Source organism: Mastomys coucha, unplaced genomic scaffold, assembly GCF_008632895.1.
Source record: "Mastomys coucha isolate ucsf_1 unplaced genomic scaffold, UCSF_Mcou_1 pScaffold6, whole genome shotgun sequence".
In the NCBI taxonomy this organism is placed as follows: Eukaryota; Metazoa; Chordata; class Mammalia; order Rodentia; family Muridae; genus Mastomys; species Mastomys coucha.
The window spans coordinates 84,616,451-84,634,817 of record NW_022196912.1 but is presented as its reverse complement, the minus strand read 5'-3'; the positions used below and the strand labels follow the sequence as shown (position 1 = coordinate 84,634,817).

The 18,367-nt window shown below is 44.1% G+C and overlaps 1 protein-coding gene across 3 annotated transcripts in view; it reads left to right on the top strand.

Moving 5' to 3' along the window:
* The window catches only part of Cdkl1 (cyclin dependent kinase like 1), a 52,865-nt gene extending 35,336 nt beyond the window's left edge, over positions 1 to 17,529 (top strand). For all 3 annotated transcript variants that reach the window (XM_031356407.1, XM_031356409.1, XM_031356408.1), the window contains exons 4-10: positions 1,495 to 1,567; positions 4,247 to 4,337; positions 4,894 to 5,094; positions 7,175 to 7,257; positions 10,645 to 10,701; positions 12,928 to 13,083; positions 15,807 to 17,529. In XM_031356407.1, coding sequence (XP_031212267.1) covers positions 1,495 to 1,567; positions 4,247 to 4,337; positions 4,894 to 5,094; positions 7,175 to 7,257; positions 10,645 to 10,701; positions 12,928 to 13,083; positions 15,807 to 15,914 — 769 coding nt within the window. In that variant the 3' untranslated portion in view covers positions 15,915 to 17,529. The remainder of the gene's footprint in view (positions 1 to 1,494; positions 1,568 to 4,246; positions 4,338 to 4,893; positions 5,095 to 7,174; positions 7,258 to 10,644; positions 10,702 to 12,927; positions 13,084 to 15,806) is intronic.
* The last annotated feature ends 838 nt before the right edge of the window (positions 17,530 to 18,367 follow it).

The window sequence follows — 18,367 nt, the reverse complement described above, 5'->3', positions numbered from 1 at the left end:
TGTAGACCAGGCTGGCCTCAAACTCAGAAATCCACCTGCCTCTGCCTCCCAAGTGCCAGGATTAAAGGTGTGCGCCACCATTGCCCAGCTCAAACAACTCTTTTTTTAATTAATTACTTAATTAATTAGCATCCAAAGCACTGCCCTACCTCACGGTTTCCCCTTCAATGAAACTCTTCCTCCATCCCTCTTCCCCTTCTCCTCTGAGAGGGTGGGGTCACCCCTGAGTATCCCCCAACCCTGGTGCATCAAGTCTCTACTGGATTAGGCCATCCTCTCCCACTGAGGCCAGACAAGGCAGCCCTGTTTGAGACCAGGTACCACAGTCAGGCTACAACTTTAGGGAGAGCCTCTGCTCCAGAAAAACATTCTTTCTAATCATTCCTCGTCTTTACAGTAACCCGCTTTCCCGTGAGACACCCTTTCCCAATTCCCACCCGGCATCTGCCAGGGCTTCCTGCCGCTGGACCGCTGGTTAAATCGGCAGTCGGTGAGGAAGGGATGGGGAAAGTGGCATGGTTAGCTGTTGTGACAGAGGAACTCGAAGTGCAGCTTGAGGGTGATGAGAAGAGAGGTGCAGTATGGGAAAGGAACACGATGCTTCTCTGTCTTCGGTTATTTTGAACTTTAGTTCTATGGTATGCAATATAAACCTCCCCCTTGTCTCAGTAAGATCTCATTCCTCTCCCTTCCAAGAAAACAAACAAAGCATGTGACTCAGGCATCTGGAGATGCTGCACACACAAACGGAAGTCTTGCTTCAGGACCACAGTTAGAGGAATCAGAGCACAGAGCATGCCATCTTTTGTGATGTATATTAACTAGCAAGGTTCTCATTATAGAAATGGGGCTTGGTGGTGCATGCCTGTAATCCAGCACTTGGAGGCTAACACAGGATGATCTGAGGTTTTAGGTCTTGGAGCCACCTTAACAAGACTTAACAAGACTTCAAGCCTCTCTCTGTCTGTCTGTCTCTCTGTCTGTCTCTGTCTCTGTCTCTCTGTCTCTGTCTCTCTCTTTCTTGGTTTTTTGAGACAGGGTTTCTCTATGTAGCCCTGGCTGTCCTGGAACTCACTCTGTAGACCAGGCTGGCCTCAAACTCAGAAATCTGCCTGCCTCCACCTCCCAAGTGCTGGGATTAAAGGCGTGCACCACCACCGCCCCACAAGCCTCTCTTTAAAAACAAAACAAGACAAAGAAAGAAACTCAGAAGTTCAGATTTCTAGCAGTCCCAGGTCTTAAATACTTGTTGAAATCCCTGTAGATTTCACCATGTTTGTAGTTCTGTAACCTGCTTTTCCTTCAGTTCGGCAGTGTGCTGGCCACACATTATCAACACCGGGTTTGTGGGCTGATGGCTTGTGGGTCCAGAGGAGTCTGTGTCTCCTGGGATTTTTCGGTACCGAAGCCTGCCCTGGTCAGGATTGGGTTTCTTGAGCTGAATTCCATGACTAGAGTGAAGAATGTGTTTGTGCTGTTTTCTGTTTTTATTAGGGTACCAGAGCCTCTCGTGAAGAACATAACTTGGCAGACACTACAGGCTGTAAATTTCTGCCATAAACACAACGTAAGTGCCCTGATCCCCTCTGAACACTCAGGCAGCTTCTTCCCGTGAGCCAAGACCGAGCCTTATTCAAAATTCCTATCACACCTTTGTGGGTATAATTTTTTCACTGAGATCTCCCTAGGCCTTGTAGGGATACGAGACTTAAGCTGGCAGCTTAGCCATTCCTTTGTACACAGATCTTATGGAAACATACATTATAAAAATTATTTTAAGAAACTAGCCATATATTTTTTTAAATTTGTAAAATGTAAGGTAGAAAGAACCCCGTTTATTTAGAGAGTCTGTATTGGTTTGATTTCCCCAAAAGGCTTTGAACGGGGAGAGGTAACCCCAGATGCCTGCTGCAGTTACAATGGGTGGAGTCCTAGACTCCAGGTACTAGTGTCTGCTCTGGTGAGATAGGAGTGTTAAACGGGCCACAGCTGGGCTGGAGGGAACCACAGTAGGAGACTGCCCGTGTGACATGGCTTCATAAATGCTGAAAAATCTGCTATCCCCTCTAACCCCACACAGAGCTTCCGACAGACGGAAGCCAGCTTTCTGGGCTGGCGCAAAGTTGTGTGGTCACATGCCCAGAATGAGGTCGCAGGCCTTGAGTTTGATCCTCAATACTGCAATCAATCAACTAGCCAATTAATCAATATTGCAAAAAGAAAAAAAGGAGGGGGGGGTGTGGCGATCAGATTCCAACCAGTAAAAACACTCAAAATCCCAGAGTTTCATTCGAGTACAATTGGACTCCAGCCATCTGTCATCTCAACTGCGGGGGGGAGGGGAAAAGAGGTAGGGGCCAGGCCTGAGGGGTTAAATCCCCTCTGAGTTTGCCCAAGTATGGTTCTGGCTTTCATTAGCTGAAGCCTAGAGTCTTTGTCAGAGCTGGAGTGGGGCTCTACGGTTAGACCTCTTGCCTAGCACGCATGAGGCCTTGGGTTTGACTCCTCACACTAAAAACAAACAAACAAACAGCGCCATTTTACAACAGGAAGAGCTTTGATTGATGATTAGCACTTTCCCAACAAACAAATTTCAGCATAGGGGTGGCAGGAGGGTTAGTAGGGGTAGAAAGGGAAGGGGAGAGGGGAGGGCAGAAAGAATGAGAAAGCTCTCCAGCCAGCCCTGGTGGGGAAGATCTGAGGAAAGTGAAGATAAATACAGTGCATACCACAGATCTCTGGAGAGCCGCAGACTCTGCTGGGCTCCACGTGCTTGTGGGGGGCGGGGCGGGGTGGGGGCGGGGGAGAGGGCGCTGATGCTGGGGGAGGGAGCAGCAGCTTGGAAATAATTCCCAAACAAAGCGGGGGAGCACATTCTTGTTTCTGAGTCCATCTGCCCATATGTCATGATGACATTCATGGAAGGACCTATTTATAGCAAAATGCAAAATGTCAGAGCCCAGAGCCATCGATTACTGAGAACGAGATTGGTAGGTTATAAGGTAACTTATCCATCCCACCCGCCTCCATTTTTTTCCAGAATAAAAATGCTAGTGGGAAACACTAAGGTTGCTCTCTCACCCTAAAAGTCCCTTGGAGTGGGAACTGCTGCGCCCACGAAGAGCCTCTGTCCTCTTTCCGGATTCTAGAGTCAAGGATAGCCTAGAGGGTTGCAGGCTTCGGGCCAACAGTCAGTTGGGCGGCACAAAGACCCAGCGTTTCCCAGCAGAGAGGAAAACCCTTGGGAGAAGGGAGGGATCACAAGGAACCCAGAGGAATATGTCCCAACTCAATTTTTAATGTAATTGCTAATTAAAAGTTGTTGACTTAAAAGATTTATTTATCTGTCAAAGACATTGTCATTTAATAAGAAAGTCCTGTAGACGTTTTCAAACGTCCCTCTTGGTAGTGGCTTCACCCTGTTAAAGAATGTATGTAGCTTGAGACCAGTTGGGGAGTCAGGATGCATGCGGGAGCCGCCTGCTGAGCTCCGCTGTGCTGTGGGACAGAGCTGACATCTAGCGACGACGACGACGCACCCCAGAGGGTGAGGCTGCAGCCAGCTCTTGTTTATCTTGTCCGGACAAATGTCAGAGCTGGAAGGAAGATCTTTTGGCAAGCACAAGCTTCCCGCCCTCTCTTCTCCGGCTTATCTCAGCAGGCCCAGGGCTTGTCCTGTTTACCGAGCAGGCCGGGCTTCCAGGGAACCCAAGTTCTGCTCCAGTCTGTAGTTCCTGCCACAGACTGCAGCCTCAAAGTCTTCCTGTCTTTGGGTCCTTTCCCCTTCACCGACCGGCAGGTTAAGGGTGGCGCCTAGTTACATATAAGGTTCCTTTTTCTAACGTAGATACACTTTCATTTGAGTTGGGCTGGAGGTGTAGGTCAGAGGTGCATGGATAACGTTCTGGATTGATTCCCCAGCAGTGAGAAAAAGTCGTTTATCTGAAATTCAAACGTTACTAGCTGTCTTACATGTTTTTATTTGCTGCATCTGGCTCTTGACATTCATTTTTCCTATCATACTTCTTGGTCTTTGGGGCCATTCAAGAATTTGAAATGATAATGTCTGTAGGTGTGGAACTAAGTTTATTTTAGTCTGCTGTTTTAGTACCCAACAGGTCAATGGCAGATTAAAATGACGTGTCCAATATTTACTAAACATTCCAGCCCTTTACTCATGGTAGATATTAGGGTTGCTCCTTCATGACATTTTGTCTTGTTTTGTTTTTCTTTGTTTTCTAACCAGTGCATACACAGAGACGTGAAGCCGGAAAACATTCTCATCACCAAACACTCAGTCATTAAACTCTGTGACTTTGGGTTTGCACGGCTTCTCAGTGAGTACCGACAGCCTCCTCAATGTAAAAGAACCGTTCTTGCTATGATAGCTGGCCTCCATATTACGGAAAGCTGGTTCTTGTATTCTGCCCCGGGGGAAAACCTTGTTGTAAATTACAGTTCTTGCAAACTTTTGTAATGGAACATAACTTGAAAAATATAAACACACAATGACTTAGATATGTTTGCTACATGTAACTTGTACCACAGAAGTCATTATAAAGCTTACTAATCTCCTGACCTTCCCCCCCACCCCCAAACAATACTTACCAGAAGTAATACTTTAGATGAATGGCTTTTAATCTTAGCTACAGATTAACACCCAAGGAACTTTTAAAAACTATGTGGGTAGCCTTGGGCCCTCTCCAAGTATTCGGATTAATTGGACTGGGAGGAAGCCCAAGCATAGTAATTTAAAACATTCAGCCAAGTGATGTCAACTAGTAGCTAGCACAGAGAACAGTGATTTGGAAAAGCTTCATTTCTTAGGTTTTTCCTCCTCGTTTTGATTCCCGGCTTCCACTGTTCTGTTTTCCATGTTTCTTCCCTGGCCAGCTGGACCAGGTGACTACTACACAGACTACGTGGCCACCCGGTGGTACCGCTCACCCGAGCTGCTAGTGGGAGACACACAGTATGGTCCCCCCGTAGATGTCTGGGCAATTGGCTGTGTGTTTGCCGAGTTGCTGTCCGGTGTGCCTCTATGGCCAGGAAAATCTGACGTGGATCAGCTCTATCTGATAAGGAAAACCCTGGGTAAGTGGTTTCTGTCCTGACGTTTAGAGAACCAACTTGTTTCCCCCACTCCCTGCTCACCTGACACCTTTAGGAAACAGACATTTCTTAGCCTCGATGAAATGGCTCCATTAAAAGTGTCTATGGTTTGTTTAAATGACAATAATTAATGATTACTAGGAATTTACTAATTGTCCAGAATATATAGACTTATCTCTTGAGCTTAGGTCAGATCCTCTTAACTTCTAAATGTGTTAATCTTGGCAACAAAAATATTTCAAGAACTTAGCTGGCCACAGACTGTTTTCTTGTTATGTGCTGAACATCCCTCATCCAGACTGCTTGGACATTAGAGGTTTAAATGTGGCATGTTAGTTAGGGAAGGGACCCGAGTCTAAACAGAAATTTCATTTATGGTCTATTTCACTTTATTCACATATCCTAAAGGCTGTTTATAGGATCATTTTAGCATGCCTGCGTTTGACCATGACACTTGAAGTCGAGGGTGGCATCTCCTACTTGTAGGATCATGTTGGCGCTCAGTCTCAGAATTTCTAATTAGGGATGCCAAACCTGTATTCGGATGAGGTGATTCATTCAGATGTCCTTACTGCAGCCTGCCTGACAAGTTTTGGATTATTCAGATTACAGTAGAGGGAGATCCCCAGCCTTCTAAGTGTCAAGAAGAAAGTCTCGTTTGCCATGCCCCCCCCTTTTCTCTACAATTAAGGGGGAATGGCAAGGACAGAAGAGAAAGGGGGAGGGGAGGGTACAGTTAAAGAGATCCGTAACTAGTGGTTGCTCTTTTCTAACTCCAAGAGTTAGATTCTTCTCTGCTAAGGAGCCCAATTTAAAGCAGCCTTTCTTTGCTCCATCACTCCTGTATTATTGGCAATCGCCACAGAGCTTTGTCCTCTCAAAGTTCTGTAGGCCATCTGAGGGTGAGACTGAATTTCCATCTGTTTGTTTTGTTTGTTGAGACAGGGTTTCTCTGTGTAGCCCTGGCTGTCCTGGAACTCCTTCTGTTGAGCAGGCTGGCCTTGAACTCAAGAGTTCCATCTGCCTCTGCCTCCTGAGTGCTGGGATTAAAGGTGTGTGTCACCAGTGCCCGGTGGTGTTTCCTGTGTTTATCATCTCTACCAATGTCTTATACATTGGAGCCTCCTTGAAGCTCTTGCAGGGTCACTCAGCCTTCCTTGGCTAGTCCCTCCAGTGGCTTTAGGGCACTCTTCTGCCACTCCAGCCTTGGTGGGGAGGTTCTGACGGCACAGGAATATATGTCTCCACTGTGCGTGTGTCTGTAACTCATTTTTAAAGCTAGGGGCTAAGGGGCTTCTTTACAATGTTTTCAGACATAGGAATCAACAGCCAAGAGGCTGTATTTTTGCTTGCTTATCCAAACTACAGCAAGGCTCTGGATTTGAGTGAGAGTTCAATTTCTGAACGGAGTAGCACTGGCCACTCAGACGCTCTAGTCAGGGGCTACAACCACTTCAGTGGCAGCGCCACAGGCCCCTGGCTGCAGGCCTCTGCTTCTCCTCTGCTCTAGAAAGTGGTCATTTGTGCCCCAGAGAAGCACCTCATTCTGTCTTCTGAACAAGTCTTTCACAGTAATATCCCTAGGACTTTACATGAAGCCAGCCACCATCAGCTCATTTGGCTGCCATTGCTACAGAATGAGCTTCATTTGACAGGAATCTAGAAACTCTGTTTCAGGGTCTTACACTATACCTGCTTCTAAACCTTGGACAACAGAGTTTCTAAGATCAGCAACTGGTAAAACAGGAAAAGATGATTCCAATTGGAAATGGACTCTTCATAGACAGAAGACCTTCCTGTTAGCTCCTTTGGTTTAGTGTCTTCAAACACATTGTAAGCTTAAGAGGGCAAGAATCTTGACGCTCTCAGTTTCTGTTCCTGACACAGGGTGCTGTCCCTGAAGAGCTCAGTGTAGGCTGTGCTGTGTGGATGCTTTTCCTGACAGGAGAGGAAAGCTACACCCTTAGCAGCCTGACACACAGGTCCACAAGGCTGTGGAGGGAGAGCACAACCGCGTATTTCCTAAGCAACCCCACTGACCTCTATCTCTTCTTGTCCTTAGGGGATCTCATTCCCAGGCACCAACAAGTATTTAGCATGAATCAATACTTCAGTGGGGTGAAAATCCCAGACCCTGAAGACATGGTGAGTAACTTATTCGGGAGGTGGCTCTTTAGATCAGACTAGTTAGGTTTTGGTAGTTACTCACATATGAGGCCCATAGCTCAGTCTAATCTGGATGAAAACTGGAGCAAGCTGGTGAGCGAGATCCTGGCCTCAGTTCAAACTTAGGAGTCCCTGGGAACAGAGGTTAGCCAGCCTGTAGGAGAGGAAAGCAGGACTGCCCTAGTCACACCCGTCCTCAATCGTCAACTGAATATAGATCACTCAGAGTCAATCAACTTTCAAGCAAACCTAAACATTGGCTCACTCGTGGAAGTGCCTCCCTACCCCCAGCATTGGCTAAAATTTCTCCTCTCCTGTTAACTCACCTTCCAGAATATGGGGCAATACCACCATGACCCCATTCTGCTGCCCCTCCTCCTGTATGGTTAATGTCGGGGAGACACTCTCTTTATAAAGGACTGAGAGAGTCTAAATGTACATTCCCCCAACCCACTTTGAGTAACATATCCCAATGAAACCAGTAGACAAGGGTGTAGAGGTGAAGCATTTACATCATCACCCTTCGTACTCAGGAAGAGGTTAAGCTGAAGTACATCTGAGCAGTAGCTGTGGTGGGGCTGATAAACATAATTAGATCTGTATTCATCTGTCTGGAAAAGTCTACAACAGGTTGTTGAATGAAAAAGCATAATTTAACACTTTATACTATTTATACTGTAAATATAATGTTTAATAGTAGTAAACAGTATAATTTAATATAATTCAAATAAGTAATAATATATATGTACATATAAATATAAAAAAGATGGGGGAGGCTAGAGAGATGGCTCATTGGTTAAGAGCACTGATTGCTCTTCTGGAGGTCCTGAGTTCAAATCCCAGCCACCACGTGGTGGCTCACAACCATCTCCAATGAGATTGGATGCCCTCTTCTGGTGTATCTAAAAACAGCTACAGTATACTTATATATAATTTAAAAAAAAAAAAAAAAGATGGGCACCTCTGGGGAATCATGCAAACTTTTACTTTCTCTTTCCCTTGAGATAAGGACTCAGCTTATAGCCCAGGCTAGCTTTGAACTTTTAAATACTTTATCCGTTTATGAATATGAGTGGTTGTGTCTGCATATATGTCTGCGCCCCACTTGTATGCTGGGTATCCGTGAAGGGCAGAGAGGTTGCTGGGTCCCTGGAGTTACAGCCAGTCTTAAGGCAGCATGTGGGTGCTGAGAAGCATACCCTGGTCCTCCGGAAAAGCAGCCGGAACTTACCAGCTCAGCCGCCTCTCTAGCCCTGGCTTTGAACTTTTGATTCTCCAACCTCATGATCCTGAGCACCGAGATTACAGGCGTATGCCACGTCTTATGCAAACCTCTTTACATTTGTTAGATAAATAGAGGATATCTTTCTCTTTTTGTTTTCTGTTTATTTTTTGAGGTAGTCTAGACTGCCCTTAAACTCCTGATTCTCTTGCCTCTCGGGAACTGGGGTCACAGGTGTGCATTACTATGTCCAGTTTACAGTGGTTATCTTTTTGTGGTGAGATTTGGGGATTCTATTTTGATTTCTTATTTTTTTTTCGTACATTTTTGAAATAGCTTCTAATGGGTCTATAATGCAGTAAAAAGTATTTCGTTACTTAGGGGCAGGCTCAGTGGTAGAGTACTTACCCAGCATGCCCTGGTGGGTTTCCAGCACTGCAAAGAAAAGAGTAATAATAGAATTTCAGGGGGTGATTAAGGTTTGTGAGGTCAAGTTGCTACTGCCTGAGAAAGTGCTTTCAGATGGGACCTAACACATCAGGTTCCAGATGGAAGCTCCTCTGGCCTCCTGGGTTGCATTTCTGCCTTTGTCCCACCAACAAAGCTCCCATTTCCCAACAGCATTACCAGCTTCAGGGAAAGTGGGTCATGCTGGGATGGAGAGGCAAGAACAGCACCTGGCTTATGGGAAGTGACCCACTGCTCCCTTGTGACCTGGACATCCCCAGCTGTGCACCAGATATCCCTTAGCAATTTCCTGGCTGAGGCAGAAGCAATAGCCTCCACTTTGTCACCGTGAAGAGCTTCTCCTGGTTCCCAGAGGCTGTCCTACAAGGGATTTCCTGTGGACAGAAACACAGGAAGCAGCAGCACATGGCTGTGCTCCGTGCCCTCTCCCACCTAGCAGGGGCGGGGGAACTGCTGGGGCTGGGGAACTGGTTCAGCAGGCAGGAGGGGTCCGGTGTCTTACAACCAAGTGGTGAGCATTGTTTCTGAGAACCGTGGTACTACTTGCATTAGATAAATAGAGCTTTTTAAGTTGTGGGGGCAACTTAAAGGTATGTTAGGAGTCTTTTCTTTTTTTTTAAATTTATTTATTATTATAAATAAGTACACTGTAGCTGTCTTCAGACGCACCAGAAGAGGGCGTCAGATCTCATTTTGGGTGGTTATGAGCCACCATGTGGTTGCTGGGATTTGAACTCACGACTTTCAGAAGAGCAGTCGGTGCTCTTACCCGCTGAGCCATCTCACCAGCCCACTATGTTAGGATTCTTGCTCATTGGCATGTGTGCAGTTGGGAATTTATGTCCCTGTCTAAAAGAACTCCGCTCTGACGCTCCGGAGTACAACCCAGACCCAGTGTTAGATGAGCCTGGCCAATTGCTCCAGCCCTCAGCTCACGCCTTACATATTCACAGTGTACTCACAGTGCACTGTGGTCATTGACTCTGTTCAGCGTTCATCTTCAGTCAGCTTGCTCAGTGTGATGGCTCCTTACCTTGCCCAATTCACAGCTTGTCCCCATTTACATTGTCATTCCCAACCAAGTTTGGGAGGACACCAGCCTTTATTTGGACCTAGGCAGATTGACAAGAGCTTCCTGGGGAGGCTCTTTAAACCATTGGCTGATCAGAAAAACAGCAGGCAGGTGCCGGAGGCAACAACAGAGTTTCTTTCAGAAATCTAACAAGAGTGTGTTTATCTGGGTAGGGATAAAATGTATTTTGACACTCCCTTTATGCAAATGTCAATAGATGCAATAATTAGTGCCTACTTTGATAATGCCAAAAGTTATTGTCAGGAAAAGCATTCTATACAAATAAGGAAAAAAATCAACACAACAAAACCAAAACCTCATGCATAAGCACATGCCTGCGCGAGCTCTATTTACTTATTTATTTATAATGCCGCCTTCCTCAGGAAGGAACATGAGTGATCAGGAAATAAAAATGGAAAGGCATTTTGGAGGTGAAGGGTGAAGTTTATGACAGTCACAAGGGAGTTATTACTGGTAGGGTGGTGGAAAGAGCAGAGAAGGCAAGGAGATGCCAGGAAGTTACATCTACTCAAAAGAAATGTAGTGTGAGGGAACATAATTAGAATGTGTGCTGTCAACTAAAAGTCCCTTTTCGTTTTGACAGGAAACACTTGAGTTGAAGTTTCCAAACATCTCCTACTCTGCACTGAGCTTCTTAAAGGTAAAATCCTAGGGCTTTCAAAGGACCAGGAAGCATACAGTTGTCAGAATTGTCAACTGATAAAATGTTTCTTTAAAATCCTTCTTTTGTCCGGATAATGGTTGCAAACGCCTTTAATCCCAGCACTTGGGAGGCAGAGGCAGGCAGATTTCTGAGTTCGAATTTCTGAGTTTGAGGCCAGCCTGGTCTACAGAGTGAGTTCCAGGATAGCCGGGGCTACACAGGGATAACCTATCTTGAAAAAACAAAAACACCCTTCTTTTGAAAAGTTATATGCCTTTAATTTAAAAATGGGTCTCATTCTATTATAGTGAAAATATATACTTTTCACTTTAAATAAAAAGTAACATTCTGTTGAAATTCTAAGTTTATACAAAATAGAAATTTTAAGGGGGGGATCTTTTACAAAACAATCTGTTCCTTCAAAAAATATTCATAGCTATAGAATGCTTTAAATGACCAACTCCCAGGATTGAGAGATGGCTCAGAGTTGAAAAGCTCTGACAGTTATTCCAGAAGACTGGTGTTCAACTCCTAGCACCACGTGGGTGGCAGCTCACAACTGTCTGTAACTGTAGCTCCAGAGCTTCTGGTGTCCTTTACTGGCTTCTGGGGGCACTGCACACATATGGGGCACAGATACACATGCATGCAGCCATCATACATATAAAATACAAATAGAAATTCTAAGTAATCAACTACTGTGTATATTTTTTAAGATTTATTTATTTTTATGTGTATGAGTACACTGTAGCTATACAGATGGCTCTGAGCCATCATGTGGCTGCTGGGAATTGAACTCAGGACCTCTGCTTGCTCCAGCCCCGCTGGCTCTGGCGTAATTCACTGTAGTTGTCTTCAGACACACCAGAAGAGGGCATCAGATCTCATCACAGATGGTTGTGAGCCACCATGTGGTTTCTGGAATCCAAACTCAGGACCTTCGGAAGAGCAGTCAGTGCTCTTACCCACTGAGCCATCTTGCCAGCCCCTTACTGTGTACATTTTAAAAGTTGGTTTACATAGATATTTATAGAAACACAGGTCATGTAAAATGTGGTATAGTACCAATTTGCAGTTATACAATTTCCCAGTATTTCAGAAAGCAGTCTAATGCTTTCTGAGATAAGCATTATTTTTCTAATAAGTGCATGGAATTGTTAACGAACAAATACAAGCTGGACAGTGGTGGCACATACCTTTAATCTCGGCATTTGGGAGGCAAAGGCAGGCGGATTTCTGAGTTCGAGGCCAGCCTGGTCTACAGAGTGAGTTCCAGGGCAGCCAGGGCTACACAGAGAAACCCTGTCTCGAAAAACAAAACAAAACAAAAAGAACAAATGAGACAGTTCTTCGTCTTTCCTTGTGTACATATATGCTTGTAATGCACAGACTGTTTCTAGGGCTAGCTATCAAAAAGGCTGGCAGACCCTAGAAAGGGAAGGGAAGAACCAGCCTGGTGCAGACTGATGACACTATGAACATTATTTCTACCCCATACGAGTCTGATTTCAGAGTAAAAATACAAAAAGTACACAAAATGTACACAGTAGTTGATTATTTAAAATTGCTAAGTGAATTATTCCCATTGCCCACTGAGCTGAACTCCAGAATCGTATCCTCCCCCATGGCCGGCCACCAAAGGGTAGAGAGACAGGGGATGCAGGTGCTACCCAAAGGATGCTAATGCACGGACAGGGATATATTTTTGCATGCAGCAGCACAGTGAGGCGGGGTGTGTATGTGTGTGTGTGTGTGTGATACGACTTACAATAATTTATTGCATATTTTATGAACCAGAGAAAAGTTAAGAATGGAGAAATGGTAAATGTTTAAGGAAATGAGAATGCTATCTTGGCCATTACACATTTGTATGCATGTATCTAATTATCACATATAATATTTTTATATGTCAATTAAATATGGTGAAAATGAGTGCTGGAGAGCTCAGCAGTTAGAAGCACTTGCTCTTGTAGAGGACTGGGGTTTGGTTCCCAGCACCCATGTGACTCACAACCATCTCTGACTCCAGATCCAAGGGATCATGCCTTCTGACCTCTGTGAGCACCAGGCAGGCACGTGGTGTGCTTCCATACATGAGGCAAAATACTTTAAACATTTCAGAAAAAAAAATTAAAAATGGTTAAAATTAAAAGTGCTCAGTCTTTCAAAGAATGTCAGTGATTGCAACTTCAAAGGCATAAAGGGATTTTTGTGCGCTTTTAGGGCTGCCTCCACATGGACCCTGCTGAGAGGTTGACATGCGAACAGCTGTTGCAGCATCCGTATTTTGACAGCATTCGAGACGTCGGGGAGTTGACGAGACAACAAGACAAACCATTGAGGAAGACCCTGAGGCAGAGTAGAAAGCACTTGACTGGGGTAAAACTGCCTTACAGAACATCCATCCAAGCTTACAGTTTCAAGTGATCTTGTACCTATTGCCTGGTACTGAGTTGGGAGCTAGGTTGAGTGACAACTGTGGCTTGCAGTGCCAGCATCCTCAGTCCAGAAATAGGAGCAGGTCATCTAAATTATCAACCAGGGCCTCAGAGACATTTGCTTTTTAAGGCTCTTTCTTCAGTCCTAAAGTTGTCCTTACCATGCTTCCTGATGCTACACAGGAGCCAAGCTGTCTGATGTACATGAACTCAAGTTGCAGGATAGTAGTATATCAGCTGTTAATCCAAAGTAGACCTTTGTTGTGTTGCCTCCAGTGTTAACACTGCAGGTTCCTCCCCAAATGGAATTGTTTCCTTTCTGCTTTGTCAGGGCTGGTGAAGATAAACACAGCAACAGGGGCGGGCTGGATACCTGCAGATACCTTGAGCCACAGAACAGGATCCAGCTGTATACGCAGATCAGTGAAGAATCCTGACTGGTGTAAAGTGGGCTACCCAGCCTTAAACAGCAAAAATCTGTGATCATCTAGATTCTAGTTGACCCATCGCTAAGATGGGTTGGCCGTTCTTGATCACTTTTGGATCCATGCAGAAACTTAAGCTTCAAACCATCTTGCCTTAGTGCTTTAGTTACTCCTCTGTTGCTTTGAAGAGATGCAATGACCAAGACAATTTATGAAAGAAAGCATTTAATCTGGGGCTTGTTTACAGTTTCAGAGGTGAGTGTAGAACCATCATGGTTGGGAGTACAGTAGCAGCAGGCAGGCAGGGTGCTGGAGCAGTAGCTGAGAACTTACACCTTATTCACAGGAAGCAGACAGAAAGATTGGTGCAGGGCAGTGGTGGCGCACACCTTTAATCCCAGCACTTGAGAGGCAGAGGCAGGTGGATTTCTGAGTTTGAGGCCAGCCTGGTCTACAGAGTGAGTTCCAGAACAGCCAGGGCTTCACAGAGAAACCCTGTCTCAAAAAGCCAGAGAGAGAGAGAGAGAGAGAGAGAGAGAGAGAGAGAGAGAGAGAGATTGGCATGTGCTTTTGAGACCTTAATGCCCGCCAGTAACATACCTTCTCCAACAAGGCCACACCCCCTCACCTTTCTCAAACAGTTCTACCAACTAGAAAACAAGCATTCAAAATATAAAAACCTGGGCTGGTGAGATGGCTCAGCGGGGAAGAGCACCCACTGCTCTTCGGAAGGATTTGAGTTCAAATCCCAGCAACCACATGGTGGCTCACAACCACCCATTATGAGATCTGACGCCCTCTTCTGGTGCGTCTGAAGACAGCTACAGTGTACTTAATTATAATAATAAATAAATCTTTAAAATTTATATATATATATATAGTAAGTATATATATATATATATATATATATATATATATATATATATATATATAAACCTATGAAGGCCATCCGCACTCAAACCACCATAGATAATCTTTCCTTTTTAGCCCCACCCAACCTCCTCAGATTTACACCTGGATGGTGGGTAGGTGGTTCAGGCAGGAAAGAGATGGAGAGGTTATCTGGAATAAGTGTTTCCTCGCTGTCAGGGATCTAAGGTGGATCATGGTTATAAAACTAGGCGATGCTTTTTATTCTCTATCATCTATGACCCAGTGAGTAAATTGGGCTGATGTCTCGCTCTCCACCTTGAGCTCTCCCCATTGCTATGCTTCTTTGTGCTCAAGAGCAGAGACCTGCTGAAAATATTTCTACTGGAAAGAATAAAGAACCTCACTGTTTGGCGTGTTGAAATCCTGAAGGATTGTTTGACTGAAAAGAACTAAAGAGTATTTTCTTTTCAGATTCCTAAGGCCCCATGGTACAAATTAAAAAGTAGATAGGCCTGTTCTTATTTTCATCTGACCTTGACAATGGTTTTTCTGAAAGATCGAAGGAAATCAGATTTGTTTATAATTTTTAATTATAGGAGTAAGTGGACAGTGTGCCTAAGTGTTATGCATGTTTTCTCTACTAGACAGGGCTGTGGCTTACATGACATCCTCAAACATTGCAAACAAAACACTCACTGTTTTGCTCCCCAATAATGAAGATACCTCCTGATTTTTCAAAGTCTTTAAATTCTCATTTTCTCTGTCTCCATCTCCCTCTGCCCCCTTCTCGTGTGTGTGTGTGTGTGTGTGTGTGTGTGTGTGTGTGTGTGTGTCTTAGTGTATGATGATGGGACTTAGCCCAAGGCCTTGGTTGCTTTTGTTCTTTTGCTTTGTTCTGAGGCAGATCTCACTACGTGGCCCAGGCTGTTTCCATTGAGATCTTACTGCTTTTGCTCCTGGAGTGCCAACATGCCTGGCTTGGACTGATTTTTAAAAATAAAACACACCTTTAAAAGGAAGAACCCAGGGGCTGGAGAGATGGATCAGCAGTTAAGAGCACTGACTGCTCTTCCGAAGGTCCTGAGTTCAAATCCCAGCAACCACATGGTGGCTCACAACCATCCTTAATGAGATCTGATGCCCTCTTCTGGGATGTCTGAAGACAGCTATAGTGTACTCACATATAATAAATAAATAAATCTTTAAAAAAAAAAAAGGAAGAACCCAAATTGAAACATTTCTCTCTCTCTCATGTTCTGGATTTAGATAAGAAAGTTTATCCTACAACTCCAACATTATGTTTTGTTTTGTGATGCAGTTCCCCACAGGACGGAGTTTTGAACCTGATTGTGTTTTGTGTTTTCAGTTGCAGTACCTACCTCAGCTAACCAGCAGCCGCATCCTTCCAGCTCTGGACAATAAGAAGTACCACTGTAGTACCAAGAGGTTTAACTACCATTTTCCAAATATCTAAGGAGCTAGCAGAGTAATGAAGAAGTAATCAGTAATTTGGAGAAAAAATGTACACACTTGATTCCTGTCTTGAACACACATCAGCAGAAAACACAAACAGGAAGCTGGAGGTCATTTGCCAGGATGCGGAGGGGAAATTCCAGATCCAGACTTCCATGCTTGGTGGAGATGACTAGAGAAGAAAGCGAAAACCTGGGGTTTCACTGAGTTTTTGTTTATCTAAGCAGCAGAGCTTATGAACAGAATACAAACTGTATCTCCTGCCCACAGCTGCAACATTAGATAATGTCAAAAGACCCATGCTTCAGTTTGCTCTCTGCCACATGCAGAAAGTGGATCAAGAAATGTCCATATACATTTCTTTAGATGTGTTGTCTTGAGTCGTATTTCTTATGTTGTTTGCAAATCATATTTAAGTATGATTTTAGTCCCTGAAATCAAAATGTTTGTGATTCTATTTCTTGTTTGCTCTTTTTTGAGTTTTATGGTTTAAGAATGTTTTAGAATTATCTAAGTTGATCCAAATATCTAGAATCTTACAGGTTATCTTAAAACTTAGCAGTTTTTAATCCTTTTGTAACCAATGAGAAACTTATACATCTCACATATTTGTCTGTCTTTAAGATCAGGAAAGGAGAGAACGAGACGCACAGGCCTCAGAGAATGTGCTGAATGGGCCGGTCAGCCTGACAGTATCACGTTAGCCTTCAGCTCCCACTGAAGACTGCTTAATCAAAATTCATGCCGGGCGGTGGTGGCGCACGTCTTTAATCCCAGCACTTGGGAGGCAGAGGCAGGTGGATTTCTGAGTTCGAGGCCAGCCTGGTCTACAAAGTGAGTTCCAGGACAGCCAGGGCTACTCAGAGAAACCCTGTCTCTAAAACAAACAAACAAACAAACAAACAAAATTCACGCGATGTGATGATCAGAGTGTAGACATGGCTGCTTGTCCACATTAACTTCAATCAGGAAACATATAAGTTAATTGATAGTCTCTCCTTGAAGGACCTTATTACATATGTCTTGTGTATATGTCTGTGAGTGTGTGTATGCTAACAAATACAGAACAACCAATGAGAATCAGAAAGTGGTTTAAAAAATATTGCCAAGCATTCTTAGTTTTAAACAGTGAAAGGTAAAGTTAAATTTACCTTTGATTTGATTTATTACTCTATCTAATAGGAAAGTTTTTCTCCCCTGTCCCCAGACATGGGCAATGTTAGCCACATGTCAGTTTCTCACTAACACTTCTGGTGGACGTGCTGCTGGCTCACAGGAGTTCATGTATTTCAAAGCTCTGTTTTACTGCATCTTCAAAATGTTTCTTCTGAACTCTTGTTTCCTTCCTGTGTTAACTTCATGTCATCACTTACTGCTATGTAGTTCACTAAATCCTATCATATGTTCAATATTCTTGGCTACTCTAAGGCAAATTAAGGCTTCCTAAATTCATATAGTTTCTACCATAGACCTGACAGTGGGTTAAATAACAGCTCCAGGATTATTCAATTCTTCTTAAATAGCCATGATTTAAATGACAAGGAAGGATATTAACTTCTGAGAATAATTAAACTTGCCCTTTCCCTCTTAAGTCAATAAAAATATATTTGATGAAAGTGGATGCCTGTAACTGCCTGTTTTATCCAGTAGTTTTACAGAACATATTAGACTAGCAACGTCACTGCAGATGAAATCATGATGAGTTTGCTGTGGGGCCACACAGTACTGAAACAAACCCAAGATAGAAGGGCTTGTCTTTTACACATATGCTTATCCTCAATGGAACTTTCTTCAAGCCTCTTCCCCCAACCCCCACCCCCAGGGAGTCACCACACATCACACGTGACAGTCTACAGTGTTTTACCTTGTCTTTGTTTGTTTGTTTTGTTTTCTTGTTTTGTTTGTTTTTTGTTTTTTTGGTATTTTTTTGAGACGGTTTCTCTGTGTAGCCTTGACTATCCTGGAACTCACTCTGTAGACCAGGCTGGCCTCGAACTCAGAAATCCACCTGCCTCTGTCTCCCAAGTGCTGGGATTTAAAGGCCTGCGCCACCACCACCTGCTTCTTGTCTTTGTTTTTATTACTGTTTTCTGACTTGTGCTGTATGTAAAGTTGTACTTCCTTAGAGTGTTTTCCTTTAAGCATAGTTCTAAATACAGCTAAAGCTCACTTTTCTGCCTGAATGCTGCACTGCCAAAGGCCATTCCTAATTAGATTTATATTCAGCAACCTGGCATCCAAACATATATACAGAAACTTACACACCAAAAAGCACACAACTGCCAGGCGGTGGTGGCGCACGCCTTTAATTCCAGCACTTGGGAGGCAGAGGCAGGTGGATTTCTGAGTTCGAGGCCAGCCTGGTCTACAGAGTGAGTTTCAGAATAGCCAGGGCTACACAGAGAAACCCTGTCTCAAGAATAAAAAAAAGCACACAACTAACATCGATGGAAC